The 25,795-nt window shown below is 41.9% G+C and overlaps 1 protein-coding gene across 1 annotated transcript; it reads left to right on the top strand.

Moving 5' to 3' along the window:
- Nucleotides 1-3,569: 3,569 nt before the first annotated feature.
- Ndufv2 (NADH:ubiquinone oxidoreductase core subunit V2) lies at nt 3,570-23,790 on the top strand. Its single transcript, NM_031064.2, has 8 exons — nt 3,570-3,674; nt 13,018-13,083; nt 15,377-15,439; nt 15,524-15,640; nt 17,572-17,740; nt 20,327-20,436; nt 22,189-22,265; nt 23,645-23,790. Exons 1-8 carry the CDS (start codon nt 3,624-3,626, stop codon nt 23,736-23,738), a joined length of 747 nt encoding a protein of 248 aa, NP_112326.1. The 5' UTR covers nt 3,570-3,623; the 3' UTR covers nt 23,739-23,790.
- Nucleotides 23,791-25,795: the final 2,005 nt, after the last annotated feature.

The raw sequence follows: 25,795 nt of genomic DNA, 5'->3' as shown, positions 1-25,795 counted from the left end.
TGTTTCTTGGGGAACACTAACATTTTCCTGGCACAACCTAAGAATCACTCGGGTGGTACTGGTTTTGAAGGTATGAAGGGGTCATGGAGACCAACTCAGGCTTGGCACTGTGAGAGGCCAAGGAAGGTGCAGGCTCAGTTGCAGTTGAAAGCCCAAGACTGAAGGGATCATGCAAAGGAGTTGAGGCTTGGCTCCATGAAGAGAGCCTGTGAGACGCTATAGGTGAAGCCTAGTTGCAGCAGAAGACCCCAGTGTATTAGAGATGCCAGTACCATGGGATGACCACCAAGAACAGCAGCAGGAATGGAGTGGAGTCAACCTGGGCTTAGAGTGCTACAGAGGGAAGAGCTGGAGATGTGACCCAAGCCATTGGAGGAGCTCAGGAGACCATGCGTAGATCCCAGATGCTGGAACAAGAAGCTGTAACATTGAAGTTGCTTTGGAGACCCCAAGATGTCAAAGATGCCAGAGCTGTGGGATACCTGCCGTGGAAAGCTGCTAACAGGGAGCGGAACCAGCCCAGGAGAAAGACGTTTGATGCAGCTAACAAAGATGAAAAAAGAGTTGGAGATCAGACATGGAGATGCAGAGTTTGGAGTTTGCCCAGCTGGTTTCCTGTCTTGCGCTGGGAATTACAGTTCAGTGATCTTTGAACTTTGGATTTTTAACATTTTTTGAGACTGCTATAGACTATGGGGACTTGGGAAGTTGGACTAAATATATTTTTTACTATGAGCCCCATAGACTCATGTTTGAATAAGCTGATGGGGGCCAGGGGGTGGAATGTGGTGGTTTGAATATATTTGGCCCAGGGAGTGGCATTATTAGGAGATATGGCCTTGTTGGAGTAGTTGTGGCCTTGTTGGGGGAAATGAAGCCAGTCTTCTAGTGGCCTTCAGATGAAGATGTAGAACTCTCAGCTCCTCCTGTACCATGCCTGCCTGGATGCTGCCTTGCTCTCTCCTTGGTGATAATGGATTGAACCAACCTCTGAACCTGTAAGCCAGCTTCAATTAAATGTTGTCATTGTAAGAGTTGCCATGGTCATGGTCTGTTCACAGCAGAAAATGCTAACTAAGATATCTAGGAAAAGAGATACCGGAGCTTTTTACAAGTGCAAGAATGTATTGGAAGAGCTCAGCATAGCCTGAGGAAGAGAATAGCAGAAAGAAATTTCCAGCACACTAAACGACTGGAGGGACTGTCCACTCTGTTAGCATTCCCTCTGGGCTCAGCCCAATAGTTACCTAGCAATAGCCATGTATGAGCCTGGCTCACATATAAGGACAAATTCGGTTCTCAGTTTGTGTGTGTGTGTGTGTGTGTGTGTGTGTGTGTGTGTGTGTGTGTGTTGTGTTTCTCTTCTCTCTCTCTCATACACACACACACACACACACACACACATACACACACACACACACACCACACCTTCCCCATGTGTCCTTGGCCAGTTGGCCTCTTCCCCTCTTCCTCTCTTCCTCTCTATCTCTTCTTTCTCTTTCTGTCCTCCTCTATCCCCCTTTCCCTTCTGAAATAAACTTCCTTTATACTAAGCTGGTCACTTGAATGGATTGTTCAGGGGTCTGCCCCAGCGTGGGCCAGCTGGGATATGCCATTCCAATCTATCACTGCATCACCCCAAGGTGGGCAGGAGGCAGGGGCAGGCAAGGGGCAAGGATGGGATGAGGAGTGGAATCCTGAGGTGAGGCTGTCTGAGTCCAGCTCAGATGAAGCAGGGAGTGTAGTCATGGGAGCCTGTGGCTGGGAATCAGGGTTCGTATCAGCCCATTGCAAAGCAGGTGGTTGGGGATTTGGAAGCCTGACTTAGCTAGAATGAAGGCAGAAGGCTGGGCCTCCATGGGACCCTCTCTTAGCATCTTCAATGCTCTCTCATTGCCCCTCATCTGCCCTAGTATGGCAGTGCCTTGCTTCTAAACCTGCCTGCTAGTTCTGTTCAAAACCCAAGCACACCTTCCAATGCCAAACTGAAGATTTGAATGCAGTATATGAAGAGTAGTTTTCCTGACGTTGGAAAAGAAGTTTACTGGAGTCCAGGTTGGACTGCCTTTCATATGCTAAGTATAGTACAAGATGCTGAACTTAAGAAGATGGGAAATTCTTTCCCCATGGAGGTTAGAATCGGGTGGCAAGGGAGGCAGGCATATTTTTGTGGTACCTCCATGACTAATCTAGACTAGGAGGTCTGAGAGACCCCTAATACAATATGATGAAGCCACGTTGAAGAATCCACACAGTACCATCCGTCTAGGAGGTCCTTTGGCTTAATTTGTAAGGTGATCTGATTTTAGTTGTTTAAGAATCGCGTGTATCAGTGTCAGGTGAACTGGGTTTGGTGGTGATGCTTGAACGGTGGTGGCATGAGGGTCATGAGTTCAAGACTAGCTTTACCTATAGCGAGCTTGAGACCAGCTTGGGCTACATGAAACTCTGAAAGGCCAAACTATTACTGCTGCTAATGACAACACGTTTGGGTGTGCACACACAATAATATAAATGGACATTGGGATACGAATTATCTTTTCTTCTTCAGTATCTTTTCAGTCCCTCAGAGAAGTACTGAAACAAATTTAGAAGTGGCAAACTAATACTGGAGATAATGCAGTAAGAACCAAGGTATTTAGTATCATTGATTGGAAACGCTGTCTCTTGAGTCGAATAATTTGTAGAGTATGATTCAATGGATTATGTTAGGTTTCTTTTTTGAAGGATAACCTTTCAGACTCTACATACTGTTGTCAAAATTCCAGGAACTATTCACAACTTTATTATAGCAAAAGGAAAGGGGTAGATACAGGAGAAGACACACACAAAATGACAGTCAAAGGAAGAGTCAAAAATAAGTTAAAAGTCCAACATGGCGGTATGCTCTTGTCTGAAGGTTGAGGAGGATCACGCAGAACCTGTGTGAATATCTAAAGCTGGAAACAGCACGATGCCTACTATAGCTGCTAGGAATTTCCAGAGATCAACCACATATCAAGAACTCAGTGGCTTCCCCACCTCCACCAGTTTCACTATGGAAAATGTCTAGAGCATACACAAGCACAAAGAATATTTGTTCGTCGAGCGCGTAGCATCGACAGTCATCATTTCTACCTCCCACTTCCTGGCATTCCGAAGTCAATTCCAGCTAGCCTATCCTTTTACAGACTCTAAAAGCGAAGTCTTGGAAGACAAGGCACTTGCTGTTCAGGTCCACTAAGTGGCAGCCCTTTAAGTACGATCGGGTGTAAGATAAGTCTCAGCCGACCGGATCGTGCAGGAAGTAACTGCAATACCAGAAGAGGTGTTTGACAGAACAAACACAAGATCCTCCAGGAGGCCCGCTTCGTCCTCAGGGCCGGGACTCAGCTTGCCCAGCCGGCCTTTTAGGGATTGGGCTGTTCCAGCAGGCCACGCGCGCCCTCGCGCGCCCGGGCGCCTGGAGCTGCGCACTCTTCCAGACGCCCAGGCTCGGGCTCGTGAGCGTGCGCCGTGCGTCCCGGGCTCGTGAGCGCGCGCGCCGTGCGTCCTGGGCTCGGGGCCGCGCCCGCCGGGCCTCCAGGCTCGTTCGTTCCCTGTCAGCCTAGAGCGGCCAGGGTCGGAGAACCGCGTACCCCGCCATGTTCTCCTTGGCGCTGCGGGCCAGGGCGTCCGGCCTCACCGCTCAGTGGGTAAGAGGCTCGGGGTGAAGCGGGCACTGTCGCCATAGTCGCCGCTCTTTATGTTTCTCTTAGCTTTGGTACCCGGAGACCCCAGGGTGCTGGATAGGTCAGCTGGCGATGGCGGAGACGCCGCGGCCTTCGTCCTGGGTGCCTCCGGGATGCCCCTCAGCTGCGGCGGCGGCGGGTGGCCGGCCGCCCGCACCGGGCCCGGAAAGTCACCCTAACTTAGTCAAGGTCAGGAAGGCGGTTGTCATTTGTCCCGGTGCGGAACCTAGTGAGGTCCTGGCGGCCTGCTGCTTCCAGGAACCCGGCAGCGAAGAAAGGGGCTTCTTGTCTGTCAGACTTAGCGGCAACGCTGCAACAGAATTAAAGGCATGCTGGAGAAAACGCTGATGTGCTTGGTGAAGGCTTGCCGAGTTCCTTCATCAGGCCTAGATGAAGGTGACCAGCGTTTCATTTACTGAAGTTGTCCATTCACTATAGGAAATGCTCCGCAGAAAATCGTAGGAACTAACCGTGAAAGAATAGTAGCATTGATTAAGAGGCGTAGCTTTATGATCATTTGATTGTCAGGTACGTCTCAGATAGGCAAAGGAATTGAACTGAAGTTGAAACACTGAAGCGAACCTAAAATGCAGACTTCAGGGCCTGCGAGATCGCTCAGTGTGGAAAGGCCTTCAGGTGTGAGTTGTCCTCTGACCTTCACGTGTGTGACTTGTGTCCGGAGAGTGCAGGGGCACACAGTAAATAATGGCTGTCGTAATTAACTACACAGCAATTACAGGATAGAAAAAAGCCTTGTTTGGTTGGTTGGATTTTTATTTTCCCAGCAGTAAAACAAAAATTAAGTTGGTGTTCAACAAAACACAGTATGTATTAGTATAGAATCCATTCAGGGCTTTCTTTAGACTTAGACCTGTGTTTTGAAGGGTAGCATCCCAGGTGACCTTTTGTAGTTATGTGACATGATCTAGAGCAATTAGTCTTTGTTTCTTCAGATGTGAAATGGGAATATTGAGTCTGTCCCTAGTTGTTTGAATGTATTTCTAGGTCCAGGTAACAATGTGGATTGGATTATAGTACTTTTTTTTTTTTCCTTTTGAAATTAGATCTCACCATGCAGCCCTGGCTGGCCTGGAGCCTGCAAAGTGGGCCATGCTGGACTTGAATGTTTGTTGGTCCTCTTGCCTTGCCTCGAGTGCTGAGATTACAGGTGTGAGCTTCCGTGTCCTGCTGGAGTATAGTAACGATGGGTGATGTTTGATGGCCCTTTGCTGTGTGTTTAATAGGCGAATTTATATCTTAGAGGGTGGTGCAGTGTTTTCATCACTACAAATTAGAAACGAGTCTGGTTTTTGTGGGGTTACTTCATGTAAGAACACTCATAAGGTGCATATGAGTATGGCTGGCCACATGTGATATCCTAGCATTCAGGAGTTAGAGGCAGGACCATGAGAGTGCTTGTTATCATTAGCTATATGCTCAGTTTGAGGTCAGCCTGGCCTATATAAATTCCTGTCTGTAAAATATCCCCAACTCAAATCCCAGCCCCCTACAACAAACTAAAAGGAGACCGTGGTAGTGTAGAGTAGTAAAGAGTCAGGGAAAGGCTTTATGTAGAGTAAGGGTCCTGCTTTGAGTAGATGACTGATGCAGGAGTGGGGGTGGAATAGGTCTGGTTGGAGTCAGACACTGGAAGGTCACATAGGTAAGAGAGGCTGTGTGAAACATCTGGTTGAGGAGGAGAAGTAGGGGCATAAAAGTTCCTATAGATGGGGTTGGGGATTTAGCTCAGTGGTAGAGCGCTTGCCTAGCAAGCCAAGGCCCTGGGTTCGGTCCCCAGCTCCGGAAAAAAAAGAAAAAAAAGTTCCTATAGACATCTTTTGTTTCTTTTGTTCCTGAGGCAAAGGGTAACAAGAAGTAACTGAAAAGCAGGATTTTGTTTTGTGGGTGTTGTTGTTTTGAGACAGTTTCTTTATGTAGCCTTGGCTAGCCTGGAAGGAAGACTATCCTAGCCTCAAACTCAGATCCACGTGCACTCCCGGGCCTCTGCTTTCAGTTTTGAAATGTTTTCCCTTGTGATAGTGGATTTGTGCTGTCACCCCAACATGTTCCCCACATGAATAATTTTGAGTTGTATCCCGGACATTGTGAATGCGTAGGTTACATAGACACTGCAGTCTAAGTTACTTCTTTTAAGAATATCCATCCCATTGTCATGAGTGTTGGGTTTTTTTTTTTTTTTTCTTTCTTTTTCTTTTTCTTTTTTCGGAGCTGAGGACCGAACCCAGGGCCTTGCACTTGCTAGGCAAGCGCTCTACCACTGAGCTAAATCCCCAACCCTGCATGATGGTTTTTATATTTATTTTTTTATTTTGGTGTCTTTGTAGAACAGCCCCAGCTGGCTTCGAACTCTCGCAATCCTCTTAGCATTCCTCTTAAGTGTGGCATTACAGCTGTGAGCCGTCATACCTGGCTTACAGGAGAGATGTCTGGTTTGTTTGTTTGAGACAGAGTCTCTCTGTGCAGTCCTAGTTGGCCTGTTACATTAGAGATACTCAAACCTAACTTTGTAAAATCCCAGCAGACCCAAAAGAAATTTTACCTTTTAGGATAGTCAGCTTGGTATATGCCTTTAATCCCAAAAGCAGGAGGATCTCAGTGAGTTTGAGACAGCCTATTCTACACAGCAGGTTTCAGGACATCAAGGGCTATTTAATGACCCTTCTCAAAAAAGAAAAAAAAAGCAACCAAGAAATTTTATCTTAATGTATGTGTATCTTAAAATTCAAATCCCCAAATTTTCTTAACTTATGCTGGGTTACATACACTCCTACTTGGAAGTTTGAAGATTTAATAATAAGTGGCACAGTATAGCTTGCCAACATAGTTTTCCATAGAGAAGCTTCACCCTTTTATTTCATGGTTATAGGTTTGCGCTGACTGACTGTGTGTGTGTGTGTGTGTATTCCTTTTTGAAGCTGCCCAGGGAAAGTGTTGTATATGATGAACAACTAAGTTGAATGAGTGCTGTGATTGTGGGAGCACAGACAGTTCCTTTCTCTAGTCGCTGTACAGGGTTAAGAGGAGGAACTTACATGGCCTTGATATGCGTGAGGAGGCATAAAGGGCTGTAAGTTGAAGTAGCTGCATGTACAAGAAGTGAAGTGCACGGTAGTTTGGAGAGGAAATAAGATGGTGGGAGACATGAGAGGATTTAGATTTTATCAGTAAGACGTGAGCAGCCATGGCAGATACATAGCTCAGACTGAGTCTAGTGCTACCACATTAGAATTTTCCTGAGCATCTCTAGAGGTGTGGAAAAGCATAAGACAGTCATGGAACCATGCCAGCGGTAGTCAGCTGGGGGGGGGAAGGAGAGCTGGGACAGAAGCAGGGCTGGGGAATGCAATAGCAGGAATAACAAAAATTGCTCAGTAGAATGTCTGAGACCTAGTGATTAGTAAGTCAGGAAAAGTATATTGAGATATTTTCTCAAGTCACGCATGGCGTTAGGATATTGTCGATAAAGACTACTGTTAACTGCATGTGATGGTCTATACCTATAATATTGCCACTTGGGAGACTGACATAGGAGCATAGAAAGTTTAGGCTAGCTTGGACTATCCAATGAGACTATTGTCTCAAAACAACAAAAGTAAGCTTGGCGGTGGTGGCTCCTGCCTTTAATCCCACTTGAGAAACAGGCAGATGCCTGTGTGTGCAAGAGACACATCCTACTGGACAGGTTGTAGCAGACTGATTCTCCAACAGAACATTTGGAGAGCTCGCATAAGTGGGGTATTCTGTGTAAAGTGCTGGCTTGGTTTGCTGTGCTCCACTTTGTGTGCATCTTGAATGAAAGGGCTGTTTGTGTCCTGGTGCACTGGATAAGCTCGAAGGTGGCAGGACACTACTAGCATGAATCACTCAGGAACATAAAGTCCCTTATGGGACACCAGTGCTTCTCCCACCTTCCACCTCCTTTAAGTAAAGGGGGATATATTTAATATATATATTATATTATATATATATGTTAATTATATATATATGTTAATTTTAGCAGAGAGGAAGTAGATATTTTTCTTTTTTTTTTTTGGGGGGGTTCTTTTTTTCGGAGCTGGGGACCGAACCCAGGGCCTTGCGCTTCCTAGGCAAGCGCTCTACCACTGAGCTAAATCCCCAACTCCAGATATTTTTCAACTATCTAAAAATATAATTATATCAGAAGTCACAGTCTAATTACAATATAAAAATCACATACTAACAGATGCAAGAAATTCAATAGTCTGCTATTTTGAGAATGACTCTTTATTAGTTGTTATAAACAAAAGACAATTTATCTGTCATGTTTTAAAATTAACTTTCAATCTGTCTTTCAGTTATTATTTTACCTCCTAAGGGGTAAAGGCACCAGTCTTGTCTTGCATATAGTGCACATATATACATGCAGGCAAAACACCTATACACATAAAATGTAAAGAAAGAAGTTGGAGATGAAGAGATGATGGCTCAGCAGTTAAGAACGACTTACTGCTCTGAGGGCTGGCCAGAGTGCATCCCAGCACACATCCGGTGCTCACAGCTCCCTGTAACTCTGGCTCCAAGGGATCTTATCTTCCACTTCTGAACTTCATGGATACCTGGACACACATACACACACCAATCTTTTAAAAAAGACATTAAGAATAAAGTTTCATATTAGGAAGTGGCAAAGTATTAATATAAACTCTTCACTTTGGAAAAAATAAAACCAGAAAGTCCTGAGTTTATACCACTTAGCTTTTTCTCCCCACTCTTTTTTTTTTAAAGATAGATTTGTTTGTTTGTTTATTATACATGTTTGCATGCAGGCCAGAAGAGGGCACCAGATCTCCTTACAGAGGGTTGTGAGCCATCATGTGGTTGCTGAGAATTGAACTCAGGACCTCTGGAAGAGCAGCCGGCACTCTTAACCACTGATCCATCTCTCCAGCCCTCTCCCTACTCTTCTTAATTATTCTGACATCAGTGGTTTACAATTAAAACATTGATTTTTTTTTGATGTATAAATTCATGCGAATATGCAGAATTACTAGTCAGTAAGAGTATGCCTCAAAAATATTTTTTCAGGGGATTGGTTTTCAAGTGGTTGGGTTCTTGCCACCAAAACTGCCATCTTGAGTCCTGTCCCTGGAGACAATTTCTGTGAGTCATTCACAGCAAACAAATAAATAAACGTTTTCGCTGGAGGCATGTTCTAATAGGGAGGTCCTGACCATCAGGAAGCTAATGAGCAGCCTTTTCAAAATTAGCTCTGTATTTATTTTAAAGACTATTTTCATTTCATGTGTTTTATGTGTTTTGCCTACATGTGTGACTGTGCACCACATGTGTGCATGGTGCCCAGAGGCCAGCAGAGGGCACTGATCCCCTGGAACTGGAGTTGTGGACAATTAGAATTCACCAAGTGGGTGCTGAGAACCAAACCCAAGACCTTTGCAAAAGCAGGTCTCCCAACGGCTGGGCATCCCTCCAGCTCTTCCTTATTTATTTTAAACAAAATATATGCATGAAACACCCTGAATAAATAAAAAGGGATCAAATATTGACCAAAGAAAAGGTCAATACATTTCATTTGTGAATGCTTTGTTTTTTTTGTTTTTTCTTTTTTTTTTTCTGGAGCTGGGGACGGAACCCAGGGCCTTGTGCTTCCTAGGCAAGCGCTCTACCACTGAGCTAAATCCCCAACTCCCTGAATGCTTTGTTTTAAATCAGTCTTTTTCAGTTCGTGTACCAGTATTAAATAGGAATTTGGAAAACAGAGAAAAATATATGAGACCTTGCAACTTATAATAAAAGTGATGGTGACAATTATTCAGTTTTTATTAGTGTCTATAGTTGTTAAAGTAGGGATGACAGTCTGTATTTTTTAAAGGTCAGTTTTGTTGTATTTTGTATTTTTCCTGTACGCCGTATGCCTGTGCACCACGTGTACACTGTTGCCCAAGGTCATCAGGGAGGGTCCCTGACACTGGAGGTACAAATGATTGCAAGCCACTGTGTGGGTGCTGGAGATTGAACCCGAGTCCTCTAGAAGACCAGCCAGTGCTCTTAACTGCTGAACCATCTCCAGCCTCAATCATATCCTATAAAAAAGAATTCCTAATCATTTCTGATGTGACGGTGGCATCAATACTTTTTTCCTGTGTCATTTTTTATAAAAATTAACAGCTATTTAATTCTCCAATATGGAAAATTTGCTCATTTAGAACTTCTTTTTTGGGTGGTAAGATGGCTCACAAAGTAAAAACTTGCTGTGGAGACCTCATGACCTGGTTCCTGAGTCTTAGTGGAAGGAGAGGACTCCTGAAAGTTGTCCTCTGACCTCCACTCATGTACTTGCATTCACACACACAAATCTCATCAAATTACACTCTGAAAATACTTTAAAATTAAAGCTTCTCTTTGCTTCTGTTTTTACAATAACTCTGCTAGAAACAGTTTTATTTTGATTTGTTTGTTTTTTGGTTTTGGGGTTTTTGGTTTGTTTTTGTTTTTTTTATCTTTTGAGACAGGGTCTTACTATGTACCCTTGGCTGGCCTGAAACTCACGACATAGAACAAGCTGAACTGAATTCATAGAAATCTGTGTGACATTGCCTCCTCAGTGCTAGGGTTAAAGGTGTGTGCCACCATGCACAGCAAAATATTCTTACGCCTTTTATGCTCATTTCTTTTAAAGATTTATTATTTTTAAATATATGTGTATATGTAGGTTCATGCTGTGAGTGCAGGTGCCTGCCAAGTTAGAGGTCTGGGATTTCCCTGGAGCTGGAGTTACAGTTGTGAAATGCCCCCGGTGGATGCTGGGAACAGAACCTGTAAGAGCAGTTAGAGTGGGAGGTCAGAACAAAATGTAGTCAGGTTCGTTCCAGAGCAGTTGCACCTGGTAAGTCTGCATAGCCTTAGAGGTAGTAAGGTGTGTGGCCGGAGCTGCTCAAGCATTTAGTGAAGAACTGAAAAGGCTGGCAGGGCCAGGAACAAGTCCTCTAACCACTAAGCCATCTCTCCAGCCCCCTTACTTGCATACACATGCACAGAGCACCTCTCCTCCCCTTGAGACAGGGTCTTCATATGTAGGCCTAAATTCATAGCACCCTCTCAAGCTTAGTGCTAGGATTGTAGGAGGGACACTATCAGTCCAAGCTACTACTGCAGTGTTCTTTAAAAGTAAATTTCTAAAAGCATTACTATGTTAAAAGAAATAAATTGGGGTTGGAGAGATGGCTCAGCGGTTAAGAGTACTGGCTGCTCTTCCAGAGGTCCTGAGTTCAATTCCCAGCAACCACATGGTGGCTCACAACCATCTGTAATGGGATCTGATGCCCTCTTCTGGTGTGTCTGAAGACAGCCACAATGTACTCATATAAATAAAATAAGTAAATTAAAAAAAGAAAGAAAAAAATTCATATCAGGCATGGTGGCTCATGCCTTTAATCCCAGCACTCAGTAGGCAGAGGCAGGGGTTTTACAAATTAAGTTCCAGGACAGCCAGAGCTCTGTTGAATAGAGAAATCATGTTTTCAACCATCCCCCACTCAAAACACCTCCCCCAAAAGATATAAATTTCCTTGAGGTTTTCCATAAATCATACTGGTTTGCTTCCCTAAAAGGCTTGTATGAGTGTTTGCCTAATGCATTAGCAAGTCCATTTCTCCCATGCTCTCAACAAAATGGAATGCTATCTTTAAAAAAGATCCCAAACCAAAACTTTTCCTAATTTAAGCTGGCAGTATTATTTTAAATTTCATGCTTTTAAGTTTTTAAATGTTCATGGTCTTTACTAATTTCCCTCATTAACTTTATGCACTTAAGGTCTTTTCTGGGTGTTATCACTAGAACTGTGTAAGACATAGTAGTCTTCAACATAGTGGGGAGATGATGCCAGAGAGGCTGTAAGGGAGAGAGCAGAGGAGTCAGAGTTGAGATCAGAGGGTGGGGACTTTCGAGTTGTGGCTAATCTTCAAGAAATGAGTGTGTAAGGCTCAGGAGGTGAAAAGAGGGATTATTTCCCCTGCCTTAAAATTAGCCATTATTACAAAATAGTTATTTTCTCTCAGTGTTTACTTAAGTAATTCTCTGTTATTCAGAAGTTTCCATATTTTCTTGTGTTCTCAGCTAAAGTGACTGCAGTGTGTGTTTTCTATAGTTTAGTGTCATGTTTCACAGCCTTCAATGTGTTGAATTGTTTTTTAAGTTATATATTTAAAAAAAAGAAGCATAAAGTAATGCTTGTTTATCTACTAGCTGCCTAAGGGTGGGGGTGGGGTGGTCGGGGAGAACACAGTTGAGGCAAAACCCCTCCAGAGGACCCTTTCTCTGGTTGTGGGTGGTACATAAAACTGATAGTTTTGACCACTGTATGTTGTACCTATGTCTGTAACTAGGTTTTTTAGTTAAGGCAAGATGAAGCAGTATGATCTGTGGTAAAGTTAAGTATGTTGTTGGGTCATGTAACTTGCACTTAGTGTTTCTAGTAGCCAGTCCCATGCTTAGTTTAATTCAGCGTCCCAATATTTATGGTTCATAGAATTAAGAAATAGATAGTGGGATTTAGAATAATATTGCAATTGCTTAGAGAAGAGAGAGGTCAGCAGTACAGGAGAGGCCCAGAAGAACAAAATGTAGTCAGGTTCGTTCCAGAGCAGTTGCACCTGGTAAGTCTGCATAGCCTTAGAGGTAGTAAGGTGTGTGGCCGGAGCTGCTCAAGCATTTAGTGAAGAACTGAAAAGGCTGGCAGGGCCAGGAAAGTCCTCTAATCAGTCCAGAATCAGGAAGGCTGAGGCAAAAAAGAAAAAAGTAAAGTCCAGCTGGGGCTACATAGGGAGACTCTATTGAAAACTTTTTAGAAGAGTATAGTGTGACTATTTGTGCATAGCCGTGACTTAGGAGATAGGGGCAGATGGGGCTCTAGAAGGGCAGCCTGGTCTGCAGGACAATCCAGCATAGCAGGCTTACATAGTGAGACCCTGTCTCATGCAGCGAAAGTTCACCACATTAAAAAGCTGACCTCAACTTAGACAAAAGGACAGACAGCCACTTAGTTCTCTGAGGTCCATGCCAGCCTCATGTGAGTAGAGAGTGCTCGTGGCACCTGTGCACGAGCCTGGGTTTGGGTCAGTTTTTCCACAGACCTCACAGGTAAGTTAATAATGTACCTTTATGCATGTTTCCTGATACTTCTGAGGGAGAAGGGCATAGGATGTAGGCCAGCTCTCCTAAGATATTACCCAAGATAACTTGATTCTCTTATTTTAAATTATGACTCTTAAAATTTGTGACTAAGTTTTCTTAAAATTTTAAACTTTAGGGAAGACATGCAAGGAATTTGCATAAGACAGCAGTGCAAAATGGTGCTGGAGGAGCCTTATTTGTGGTAAGTAATTGGAATTCCTGATAATGGAAAGACTTGGAAATTTGAGTGAATCCACGGTAACGTCATAAGTTGTGGGATATGTTACCATAACTCTGTGGCAGAATACTTGCCTAGAGTGTGCAGTATCTGGGTTCAGTCCCTAGCACTGCAAGGAAAAGAATCAACCACTGAGCCATCTTTGCAGCTTCAAGAGAAAAGAATCAAAAGACTTTTGTTTTAATTTTATGTGTGAGTGTAACTGAGAACCTGTGTGCGCACTATGTACATGCAGGAGCCAGAGAAGGTCAGGTCATGTTAGATCCTTACAAACTGGAGTGCAGTCAGCTGAGAGCTGCATGTGGGGGTTGGGAACCAAGCCTGATTGCTTTGCAAGAACAGTAAGTGCCCTTAACCTCTGAGCCATTTTTCCTGCCCCCCAAAACAAACCTTAACATCTCTGTCTTTGGCATATATTGATCACTATGGGTATCTAAATATAGCTTGTTAAATTTGTTTTAATTCAAATAATGCTTGGTTCCAGCTGAACCTATCAAATATAAACTAACACCTAGAAATTTAGGTGACTCTAGGGTTGAGAATTTCGGCTACTGTGAGCAGGTTGCGATGGAGCATGCTTTTATTCCCAGCACTTAGGAGGCAGAGCTCTGAGCGTTTTAGGCCAGCCTGATCTGCATAGAGCGTTCTAGGACAGCCAAGGCTCTGTTACACAGAGAAACACTGTCTCAGAGGACAAAAACATTTAGGTTATTGTTTGATAACATTGCTGTAAGGGCTGATCTGATGGTCAGACTACATGACTGTAGGTTGAGAATCCCTGAAGGACACTTGTTTGAAACTCAAAGCATTTAGAGCAATACGATTAGTACATTACCACATAGTAAATATGCTATCTCACAAAGCAGTTGGTCTCCATTATTTTGGCTTCACAGTTTTAATACTAGGTGGCATTTATAAACTAGCTTTAAATGCTATGTTTGCATTTTAGTAATTAACCTAGCATTTGATGACAATGTAGTAAATGTATATGGTGATTTAGAGTACATACTTCAAATTATTGTCCAAAGCTTCCATTTTCTTCCCTGTTTTGCTTCATACATACCTTTCTAAAAAGCAAAACTCTGAGAACATCAAGACATCTCTTAATATTAAGCTTATTCTGCTCTTTAAAAAGTAATTTTGTACTTATTTATGTTGAGACTATTGCTGGCTGGCCTGGAACTTGCTATATAAACCAGGTTGGCCTTGAACTTACAGAGATCTGCTTTCTGGGGTTAAACGCACCTTCAGTGTTTGGCTTACTCCACTGGGTTTCTGTTTGTTGTTGGTGGTGTTTTTGGAATATAGTTGTGGTTTTAGTTTTTTTGCTTTTGATGTTTGTTTTTATATAGGGTTTTCACATCGTAACCCAGGATGTCTTTGAATTCTTGGCAAACTAACCTTCTAAATGTTAGCTTGAAGCTTTCTCTTTGGAAACTTGTTTGGGGAAAGATGTACTTTTGTGCTTGTCCCAGATAGCTTGGGTGATTGAATTCCTTTGCTTTTGGGTACTGTGCTTGTCAGGAATTCACGTGTTGACTTTTCATCTAAAATTTTTATTCATGTGTATGTTTACTTGTCTATGTGCATGTAGTACTGGTGTCCTTAGAGACCAGAAGGAACCAGTGAGTACCCTGGAACTGGAGGTATTGGGATGCATTTGCCAATGTGGATGCTGGGAACTGAGCTCTGGGTCTCTGCATTAGCAGCAAGCATTTTCCCCCTAAGATAGGGGTTCTTGGTATAATAATTAGAGCCCTGGCTATCCTGGAACTTTCTCTGTAGACCAGACTATCCTCAAACTCAGAGATCCACCTGCCTCTGCCTCCCAAATGCTGGGATTAAAGGCATGTGTCACCATGCCCAGCATCTCTCCAGCTCATATTTAATTTTTTTGTCTTAATTACATACTGCTGCTACTTTGTATTTGATATTTGAACTGGAATATCCCATTCTAGTGAAGCTGAATAATTTTTTTTTTATTTTGAAACCAAAAAGTATGCCTTAATCTTTAAGGGTTCATTTTGAAACTATTTTAAAAGTTTTAGTTCTGCTAACTTAACTTTAACAAACAGTTAACAAGTATTTTTAGTCATTCTTGCTACAGAGGTAGACTGATGGGATTAAATGAGTGGCAACGATATATATAATGATATATATATATATATATACATATATATATATATATAATAATGTACAGTAGTGTTTCAGTTTTAGAAAAAATGTTGATAATTTTGGAATTTTTTTTTTGGTATAGCATAGAGATACTCCTGAGAATAACCCAGATACTCCATTTGATTTCACACCAGAAAACTACGAGGTATGTTTAATAGACAATTAGTTGATTTATCCAGTATTCAGTGCTTCCACTTATCTATGTAAAGCGGTACTCTTCCTTCTGCAGAGGATAGAGGCAATAGTCAGAAACTACCCGGAAGGGCACAGAGCAGCAGCTGTGCTTCCAGTGCTGGACCTGGCCCAAAGGCAGAATGGGTGGCTGCCTATCTCTGCCATGAACAAGGTACTGAATTCAATTTCCCTCAGGGAAGGGGAGGTTGTATGTGATAATTTCATACAGAATTCATCATGACGAATTCTCTCCTAACCATGTGTCTCTACCCTCTCAAACCACCATCCCATAAACATGGACCAGGTAATGTGGTTTGTCCAGCCAAGTTGGCAGTTTGTAAAGGACTTGATTCGGCTGGTTAAAAGATGCACCAAACCCGGTAGAAAAGAATTCCGGAAGCTGGCCATGGCCACAGCAATAGGATTCGCTATCATGGGATTCGATTCACTGGCTTTGTGAAACTGATCCACAACCCCATTAATAACTGTGGGTGGCTGAGTCCCTTCTCATCATGGGACTAGTGAACCATTGAGGGGTGACAAGCTCCTAGATTAAAACGTCGCCTGGATGCTTTTTTTCTGTTTCTTTCCTCCTTCCTATCAAGTTCTATTTCTAAATTAAAATAATTACAAAATAAACATTTTTCCCATAACAAAAAAATCGTCATGATAATCACTGATATCAGAGTTTACTCATATATACATACAATAGATGGATAGAGTGGGTGGGTGGATAGATGGGTGGGTGGATGGATGGATTGGTGAGTGGGTGGGTGGGTGGGTAGATGGGTGGGTGGATGGATGGATTGGTGAGTGGGTGGGTAGGTGGGTGGATGGATGGATAGAACTCCTCCTTAGTATGTTTTTGTAGTACAGCTTCCATTCTTGCAGGACATAGGCATCAATATGAAAGATTTGTTTTCCTCCCCCGACACCTTTTGCGTGGTCATAATGAAAAGATGTCAAATTATGTGTAATTTAGGTGTTTTGCAAAGTAAGTGTTTCAACATTAAAATTACAGGGGAAAAATCCCTTACCAAATGTAATGTCTTAATATCTTTACATCTGACGTTCTAGTCTTTAACACAGATTTGTATCTAGTATGTGGTATGCATGGCATTTGGTTACCTTCAGAACTGCCGAGCGACCCACTTCAGCTTATTTACAAACACTGTTAAGACTCACCCTCTCCTTCCAAGACAGTCTGCCTGGCACACTTAGCCCAGTCTATTCTTGAGCTTCTGCCAGTCCTCCTGCCTTACATGTGAAGGTTGTTTTTCAAATAGTTTCAGCAGTAATCTAGATTTCAGATTTACTTACATCCTGTTACTATGGTAATTACAGGTAATCCATGTGACAGTACAACACATCTTTTACAGAGTGCGTGTTAAAGCGTGTGATGACAACTCTGCTTTCTGCTGTCATGGGTACCCCACTGTAGTATGCTCAGTTTCATCACTTTCTGAACTGTATTTGTGGACTATCACAAAAGAAACAAGACAGAGTGTCTCACCTTTGTTTATCTACAAACCGCAAATGCAATTTTAGGTTGTGTTGATTGTTCTATTCGTATGTATACTACCCTAACACTGACACATGCTACGAAGCTTTATTTAATGACTAAATGCTTTCCTTAGTTAACATGAGTGGTTAATTTTCCCAGAAGCCTTGACCAGAACCTGGAGAACTAAGTAGAAGAGCATTGCCTACTAACTCCAAAGCCTGATTGATCATCAGCACTGAGAAAAAAACAAAAATAGTATGCTATATAGTTCTTGTAAAATGTTTCATTTGAAATTATACCTTAGTTTTTAAAAATTAAGCTTAGTGTGTGATGTACATGTGGAGGTCAGAGGACTTCTATGGTCAGCAAGGTCTTTTAGTTCCTTGAACTATCTTGCCAGACCATAACTTTTTTTTAAAAGGAAAATGTTGGTTTGGTAATAAAAACATTTAGGTCTCTTGTTGAATACTAAGACTGTAGAGAAAAATAAAAACAAGCAAGAATGTAGGAGCATTTAGGACACAGTGTGCTATTTAGACCTGGATACATGACTTCAGTGATGTGAGCACTGTAGTCATCTTTAATGTTTTAATATTTAGGTGGCAGAAGTTTTACAAGTGCCTCCAATGAGAGTCTATGAAGTGGCGACTTTTTACACAATGTACAATCGAAAGCCAGTTGGGAAGTACCACATTCAGGTCTGCACTACTACACCTTGCATGCTTCGAGACTCTGACAGCATCCTGGAGACCCTTCAGAGAAAGCTGGGTATGGAATACTTCATTTCTTTTAGTAATACCAAGAATAGCCAAGGTGCCTTGGGGCACAACCTTAATCGCCCAGCACTTGTGAGGTAGGGACAGGGATCTATAAAGTAAGTTCCAGGACAGCCAGGGCTACACAGAGAAACCCTGTCTTGAGATACCTTTCCCCACCCCCAGCCCAGACAAACAAACAAACAAAGCAAGCTTCCTCTGTACATTTCCTGACTTCCAAACAAAATTATCTTTCTGGATTTGACATTTTCCACCTAAAATGTTCAACTTCAAGTGATCTCATTGGCTTGTTGTACTTATTCAGTACATAAGAAGATACATTTGCTTACTTTTATTTCTTTCTAGTTTGTGTTCATCTCATAATCAGCCTTAAGTGTGAGCCTTTAATCTACTTTAATCATTAAGTATGTTAGCATGTGCCACACAAAGATGACTACATATGGCTAGAGATGACTCGGGTACTGCTTCCCCAGAGGGTCAGGCAGCTCACCACCACCTGTAACTCTAGCCCCAAGTGGACCAGACATTTCTGAGGCACCTGCATTTGTGTGCACAAATACACAATTAAAAATAACTTTTAGAGTGTCCATGTACTACTTTTCTAGAGAAGTCATAGAGTAACAACATAGAATATTTCAGAAGGGAATTTTAAATAGATGTATTTTATAGCATATCTATAAAACAAATGAGTATTTCCTATACAAAATTGCCATTGTTGTTGTTTTGTTTTGTTTTTAAGACAATGTTCTGTGTAGCCCTGGCTGTCCTAGAATTTGCTTTGTAGACCAGGCTGGCTTCAAACTGAGAGATCTGCCAGCCTTTCCCTCTGGAGTACTGGGATTAAAGGTGTGTGCACCACTGCCTGCCTGCATTTATTTCTGACTGAAGTTAAAGTAGCTTTTAATTTTCTTTCTTGTACTGAGGAGCACAGGTTTCATTCGTGCTAGAGCCAAGTACACGTAGCACTGACTGCATTCTCAACCCCAGTGTTTACTGACTTGGAGACAGGGCCTTACTGAGTTGACCAAGCTGCTCTTACCTGCAGTCCTCTGACTCTGGTCTTTGTCATCAGTGTGGCTTTTTAAAAAATATACATCCTTGTAGGTTACAGATACATTTGGGTAACATCAAAGTATATAAGGCTGAAAGATCAAACTGGTCCCAAAACATACCTCTAAGGTATGGATTCTGGTAACTGCTTGTACATGGGTTATAGGTTTTAATATCCTTTATTATTTAGCATATAAATGTAATATATGTACTCTTACGTTATGTGGTGTAACGTTGGACTCTGTATAGCACACACTGTTCTCATTTTTGCTGTTATAGACAGTACTCTAGTAATCTCATATAGACACACTTTTGCATTTTTCAGGCCGTATATTAAGACTAAGAAGTTGCTGAGTCAACTTGTTGTATTTTGCCCATCCCTTCCCTTAAGTGTATGAGTGTTCATTTTCCTTAGCTCCTTAATGATCTTTGACCTTCAGTTTTCAGAATCTGCCAATCTAAGGGTTTGACTGTGTTGTTAGCAGTCCAATTGGATACTCATTTTTTTTTAAGATTTATTTATTCTATATAAGTACACTGTAGCTGTCTTCAGACACACCAGAAGAGGGCATCAGATCATATTACAGATGGTTGTGAGCCACCATGTGGTTGCTGGGATTTGAACTCAGGACCTCTGGAAGAGCAGTCAATGCTCTTGACCGCCGAGCCATCTCTCCAGCCCCCTCATTTTGTTTTTTAATGACTTTTTTGTTTATGTGTGTACAGTATCCTTGGTGGCCAGAAAGGGGTGTTGGATCTCTGACCCACAACTGTGGGCACTGGGAACCAAACCCAGCTCCTTCCTCCACAAGGACACCCAGTGCTCTCTCTAATCACCCAGAAGCCTCCATCCCCTATTTATTCTTTGAAGCTTGAGAACAATTTTATTAGTTTAAAAGAAAAACCCCAAGGCAGGGAAACTGTAAATACCCACTGCTGCCTGTAAGAGTGAGGCAGAGAAAAGGTAGAGCCATGCTGTTTGAGGAGGTCAGCCATGTGGCAGACAAGCAGCTAGGCATGGGCAGCTAGTTCAGTCATAGCACAGAGTGAATGAAAACTGTGAGCACTGGTCTCAGGGCTTTTATCGATTTTAAAGGAACGAGCCTACTTAAGAAATAGCTTGAAGCGAGGCAGGTGGCTTTTGCCTATGACCCCAGACCTCTGGGACCTAAGCCAGGAGGGCTGTCATGAGTTAAGAGGCTCGGCCTGAGCTTCAGTGTGAGTCCCCATCTCCAAAACATGTTTTCAGAAATGAAAATGAGTGTTATGTTGTCATTATGTTGATTTTTTGAGACGGGATCTCTATAGTCCAAGCTAGCCTTGAACTTGAGTCCTATCTGCTTTCCAAGCGCTGAGTGAGATTACATGTGTACGCCATTGTGTTTGGCTCTTTTCATTTTTACAGAAATTTAATGCATGACAATACTTTTATATGCCTCTATAACACATGTTGATGTTGTCGTTTTTATTAAACAATATTGCTTTTAAGCTATAATCTATATCTTATAGTGATCATTTACATTTTCAGGAATAAAAGTTGGAGAGACTACGCCTGACAAGCTTTTCACTCTTATAGAAGTAGAATGTTTAGGGGCCTGTGTAAACGCACCGATGGTTCAAATAAACGACGACTACTACGTGAGTATCCACCTGCATAAGCTGAAGTTCTCAACGTCCTAATGTTCAGATACTGGCTCTTGAGTTACTCATTCAGAAGAAACTAGTAGTAGTGTAAGTATCTAGATGGTTTTAGAAGAAGTATCTTTAAACATTTTGCATTTTTCTACAGGACATAAATTTGAGTTTTAGTTATGACAAATTTAGTCACGTATAGTAGAAACCAAGATGAAATATCAACTCTTTAGAGCATTTACTTAGATAATATTATCTAATTCTTATCATTATTTGCAGAAGAAATTATACATATAAACACCTCAAATATTTTTCTCTCTAGATATAAATTTAGTGTGTATTCTTTCTGTAGATGTTTTAAACCTTTTCTGTATAGTCTATTTATAGTAATATGCCACTGTTTGAATTTTTTAATAGAGATGAAATATATAACATACCTCTGCTGCCTTATCCGTATCTCCCAAGGCTTTTGTCTGTTTTATCTCTTTATTTTTGACCTGTAAGTTTTCTGGAGGTTTTAATATCCAAATGCATGGAGTTTTCTAATTAGCATTTTAAATTACTTGCTGCCCCTATTATATCAATTAAGATATTGTGTTAGTTTTTATTTCTTAGAAAATAGTTTATGGAGATTCTTTGAGATCTTTGCTGAAGGTAGCATTTTCAAGAATGGACTTACTTCTCTCCTGCTCTTAGAGGTACTAAATCATTTATTGTACCCCCAAAGGCTGATATCTTTATATCTTTACCTCACCCATTCTGCAGTGACGCGGGTTCCAGCCTAGAAGTGTTCTCTGCAGGACAGTTTACTTTCTAGTTTGTCTTTGCATTTAATGTATAGATTTTTTTTAGATCTTAACTGGTTTGCTTGGTCTCTTATGAAGTCTTCCTTTGTCTTGATCCGGGGTCTTGTCCCTCGCTCCTCTTGGGAACTGAAAACTTGGTATTTTCCTGCTGAAATATGAGGTTTTCTTTTGGGGAGGGGGCTCTTATGTATACCTCAAATAGGAATTAGTCAGGGCTTTATAAGGGATAAATCTTGATATAGTAGCCTACAGGCCTTGGCATCTAAGAGAGTTTTTCTTTTTCCCACTAGTAGTTAGAGCGTTTGAGTCAGGCACAACTATTGATGACCGATAACCATTCTGAGCTGCAGGGTTTCTTTCAGGTTAGCAGTGCTTTGTTCACTGGTGCTTTCCTAGTTTATGTTTTCCTATTGTCAGGGTTCTGATTGCTGTGAAGAGACACCATAACATGGCAACTCTTATAAAAAGGAAACACAATTTGGGCCCGGCTCATGGTTTCAGAGGTTGAGTTCATTAGCATCATGGCAGGAAGCATGGCACAGCTTGGTGCTGGAGAAGTAGTTGAAAGCTACATCCTCATTTGCAGGTAGTAAGAGACACTAGGCAAGGCCATGCCTACTAATCCTTTCCACTGGTGCCACTCCCAGGACACTGAACGTTCCAATGGGGGCTACTCTTATTCAAACTGAGCAATCTTCAAACAAGTTCAGATTCCTGAAGGGAACTTGGAGATGCTGAGGGAGCTGGTGACTGAGATACTAGTGAGGCTAGAATCCAGATACAGAAATACACGTAGTTTTGCCTTTTCAGCTAAAGCTCTTAATGTATATTGCATTATATATTAGAGCTGTTCAGTTGTAGATATCTTGGTAAGTAATAAATGATTTCACTTTAAGGAATTACAGGTTTTTTTTTTTACAGCAGTTAATTGACGGCTTCAATTTTTCTCTAGGAGGATCTGACACCCAAGGATATTGAAGAGATTATTGATGAACTCAGAGCTGGGAAAGTTCCAAAACCAGGGCCAAGGTATACTTTTACGTGTGTGCGTTCATACTCTACACTGAACCTTTCACAGAAGCTTGATTTTTTTTTAAGATTTACACTTATTCATAGGAGATGACTGGAAATTTGCATATCTAAAGCTGTCATCTGGAGCAAGATTTTTTCTTCTTAAAAAATCCATAAAATATGGCTGAGGAGATGGTTCAGTGTTTGTAAAATCCTCTCCATGTAAGCCTTAAGGGAGTTCAGATTCCCAGAACACACATAAAAGCTGAGTGGGGTGGTGTTGGACGAGGAGACAGGGAATCCCCCTGAACAAGGTGGCTAGCCAGCCTAGCTAAACCAGCAAGTTCCCAGTTCAGTGTGAGGCAGAACCTTGATTCATAGAGAGTGATAGAGGCAGACATTAAACATTGGCTTTGGGCCTCCATGTGCACATACATACATCATACACAAACATATGTGCAAACATGCCTACATACATCTCAACACATATAGAAAAAAATTGTAAGAACACTTTTACTGAAAGAGAATCTCCTACAAATAGAAATCTGTTGCTTAAAAGTTCATGTTACGGGGTTGGGGATTTAGCTCGGTGGTAGAGCGCTTGCCTAGCAAGTGCAAGGCCCTGGGTTCGGTCTCCAGCTCCGGGTGGGGGCGGGGGGAGTTCATGTTACCAGAAGATTGATCTGAAATTAGCCACCTTCTTATTTCCACCTAAAGATCCAATTTTCCTTTTCAATTAATACAGGATAATTTAAAATGTTTTTTTTTATTTTGATCATGTATAATATATATGTGGAGGTCAGAGGACAACTTTGTGGAGTTGCTTCTCTCCGTACACCTGTACAAATTTGAGATTTTGAACTTGGGTTGCTAGCCTTTCCAATAATCGCTTTTCCCCACTGATCCATGCCACTGACTCCAATACAAAATAATCTTTGCTACTTTTCTTGAAATAGCTATCTTGTATTCTTCCTATCTTTTTGTCCTATTTAATATCACAGATCTTTAATTAGTTTTCTTTATGTGCCATAATTTGGTCTCATGGGATTTCTAGTTAGCTTGTGAATTCACAGTGATGGTTCAAAGTAACTATAGTACAGTATGTGTCACATAATGAGATTTAATCAGCAACAGACAGCAGACACAATGATAGTCCCATAGACCTACAGTAAAGCTGAAAGGTGCCTTTTAATATTATCTTGAGATAGGGTTTTACTATAGCCCCGACTGGCTTGGAATTCACTGTATATATAGACCAGGATAGCAACTCAGAGCTCTGCCTGCCTTTGCCTATGGAGTGCTGGGATTAAAGGTGAAAACACTAAACCTGGCCATTTTTTTTTTAAGTAAATTTACATATGTTAACCACTAATGATCATTACTTGCTTTCTTTTCAGGAGTGGCCGCTTCTGTTGTGAGCCAGCCGGAGGCCTTACTTCTTTGACTGAACCACCCAAAGGACCTGGCTTTGGTGTGCAAGCAGGCCTTTAACTTACATTCAACTGTAAAAATGTCACTGGAGAAATAAAATATGAACCTACTACATGAGCTTATACTGTCTGCTTATTCTCACCTGCATATCTTGTTAGTGATCTGGTAACTTCCAGCTGTTAGAAATCATGTGAGAACAAGAGGGCTACCATCTCAGTCCACCTGTAACATAATTAGGTACTAAGTGCTGCCCATCCACACCAGTGATACTGTGAAGTAAAGGTTTGCAAAACGTCAAGTACATTTTCCTTTGTATCTTTAGACACAGCCACATTCTGTTAAAGTTTTTTAAGCTTTATGTTGATATTCCCTAAGTGTTTTAGTATTGAGCATAGTTGTTCTGGGGTTTCTGACCGGTGACAAGGGTAGAGGGTTTTCTCTCAGTTATGTTTGCTATCTCACTTCGTAGCCTGGCTTGTCTGCTTCCCAGGCTGGCCTTCAACGGGGAGTAGTTTTGCCTCTGCCTCCCAAGTTCTGGGATTATAGTAAAAGCATTACTTACAAGAAGAAAAATTAAAAGTAATATTTAGATACTTATTTAGATACAGGATCTCACTTTGTAGACCAGGATGGACTAGAACTCAAATCTAGTCCATGTTTTGGCCATGCCTTTACATGCTGGGATTAAAGGTATTTAAAAGCCACCACACTTATTTAACCTTGGATGTGTTGTTGTTGGTTTTTGTTTTTTTTAAGGCAGAGTTTGGACATTTTTGGCTATATTTTTAATACTGGAAGCACCTAAGGAATAACTGGTAGAGTTGGTTAGTTGTACAATATAGACTTGTATGAATAAAGCTATTACATTCAATTCTAAAAATGCAGACTAGAAATAGTTTTAATTCATAGAATAATCAGATTGCTTCAGGATTTATCAATGCCAGTGGCCTTACAGGTGTCTCACTGGAGTAGTAGGCACTCAGGAGGCAGACTCTGTGAGTTTGAAGTCAGCCTGGTCAAGGTATGGAAGTCCACACCAGACAGGGCTACTTAATGAGACTCTTAAAAAAAAAAAAAGAAAAGCTAGATTTATATTATGTGCATCAGTGTTTTGCCTGTGTGCTTGGTGTGCACAAAAGCCAGAAGAGCACATCAGACACCCAGGAACTGAAGTTACATATGGTTTTGAGTGGTCCTGTGGGTGTTAGGAACAACTGAATCCAGGTACTCCAACAGTGCTTTTAACCCCTAAGCCACCTCTCCACCTCTGCCTATAAAGACAGACTGGTCTGAGTGCTTATGATTTAGGGTTTAAGGTAGGTCTTTAAAGCTATATTTTGCGAGAAATATAGCTCTCTACATACACCACTGTTGGGTACTTGCCTGGCATTCGAAAGGACATAGGTTCTGTCCCCATTACACACATATATAGAGCTCTATAAAGGAACAATATTTCTGCCGCCCCCTCTCCTCCCCCAATCATAAAGAGAAACTTTTTGTTTGTGACACATATCCAAGTTGTTATATTCCGATAGCAGCAAAGTAGTTTCCTACTGTTCATACTGAAAATTTTTTTATACGTGAGGACAAGGAAGAAAATCTATCTTGATTTTTTAAAAATGCAGGTTTATGTCCCTGTCAAGTCTAAAAGTCACGTCAGAATTTTCAGCTTATTGGTAGGACTGTTAGACTCCCCATTAAGGTCCTAACGGATACTGAAGGAGGCCACAGTTAACGATGAGGGAGAAGATGGTTTCCTGTGGAGTATGTAACTTCTTGGGTGGTTAAGGCACAACGGTTGCAGGCTAACCGCTGTAGATAAAAAGCATTCAGAAGGAAGTCTGAGGACAAGCTGCTGCTGCGATGGTAAAAATTTCCCCACCTGCCCTATGAGACTTAGTACCACACGGACAAATTTAGTGAAATTTCTGTTCAAAAAGGTCAAAGGATGGCGTGGCTAGAACCGGGCATAATGCCACGTTCTCTGCAACCAGTGCTCACAGCCGTGCTTTGGGCACTGGGTGCGTTTGGCTTGGACGCCCCTCGGTCCGCGCCTCACACCGGCGCAGACACGCAACCCGGACCCGCCCCACCGCGCAGCGGTGTCCTCCCGCCGG

The sequence above is a fragment of the Rattus norvegicus genome, chromosome 9 (genome assembly GCF_021556685.1).
Source record: "Rattus norvegicus strain SHRSP/BbbUtx chromosome 9, alternate assembly SHRSP_T2T, whole genome shotgun sequence".
Lineage (NCBI taxonomy): Eukaryota > Metazoa > Chordata > Mammalia > Rodentia > Muridae > Rattus > Rattus norvegicus.
Note: the sequence above shows the minus strand (reverse complement) of the source record. Positions and strands in the feature narration are given on the sequence as shown.

Coding starts and splice junctions, on each gene's coding strand:
- Ndufv2 (NM_031064.2), top strand. CDS start 3,624: ATGTTCTCCTTGGCGCTGCGGGCCAGGGCGTCCGGCCTCACCGCTCAG. Junction 3,675..13,017: donor CCGGCCTCACCGCTCAGTGG/GTAAGAGGCTCG, acceptor TTTAAACTTTAG/GGAAGACATGCAAGGAATTT. Junction 22,266..23,644: donor GTTCCAAAACCAGGGCCAAG/GTATACTTTTAC, acceptor CTTTCTTTTCAG/GAGTGGCCGCTTCTGTTGTG.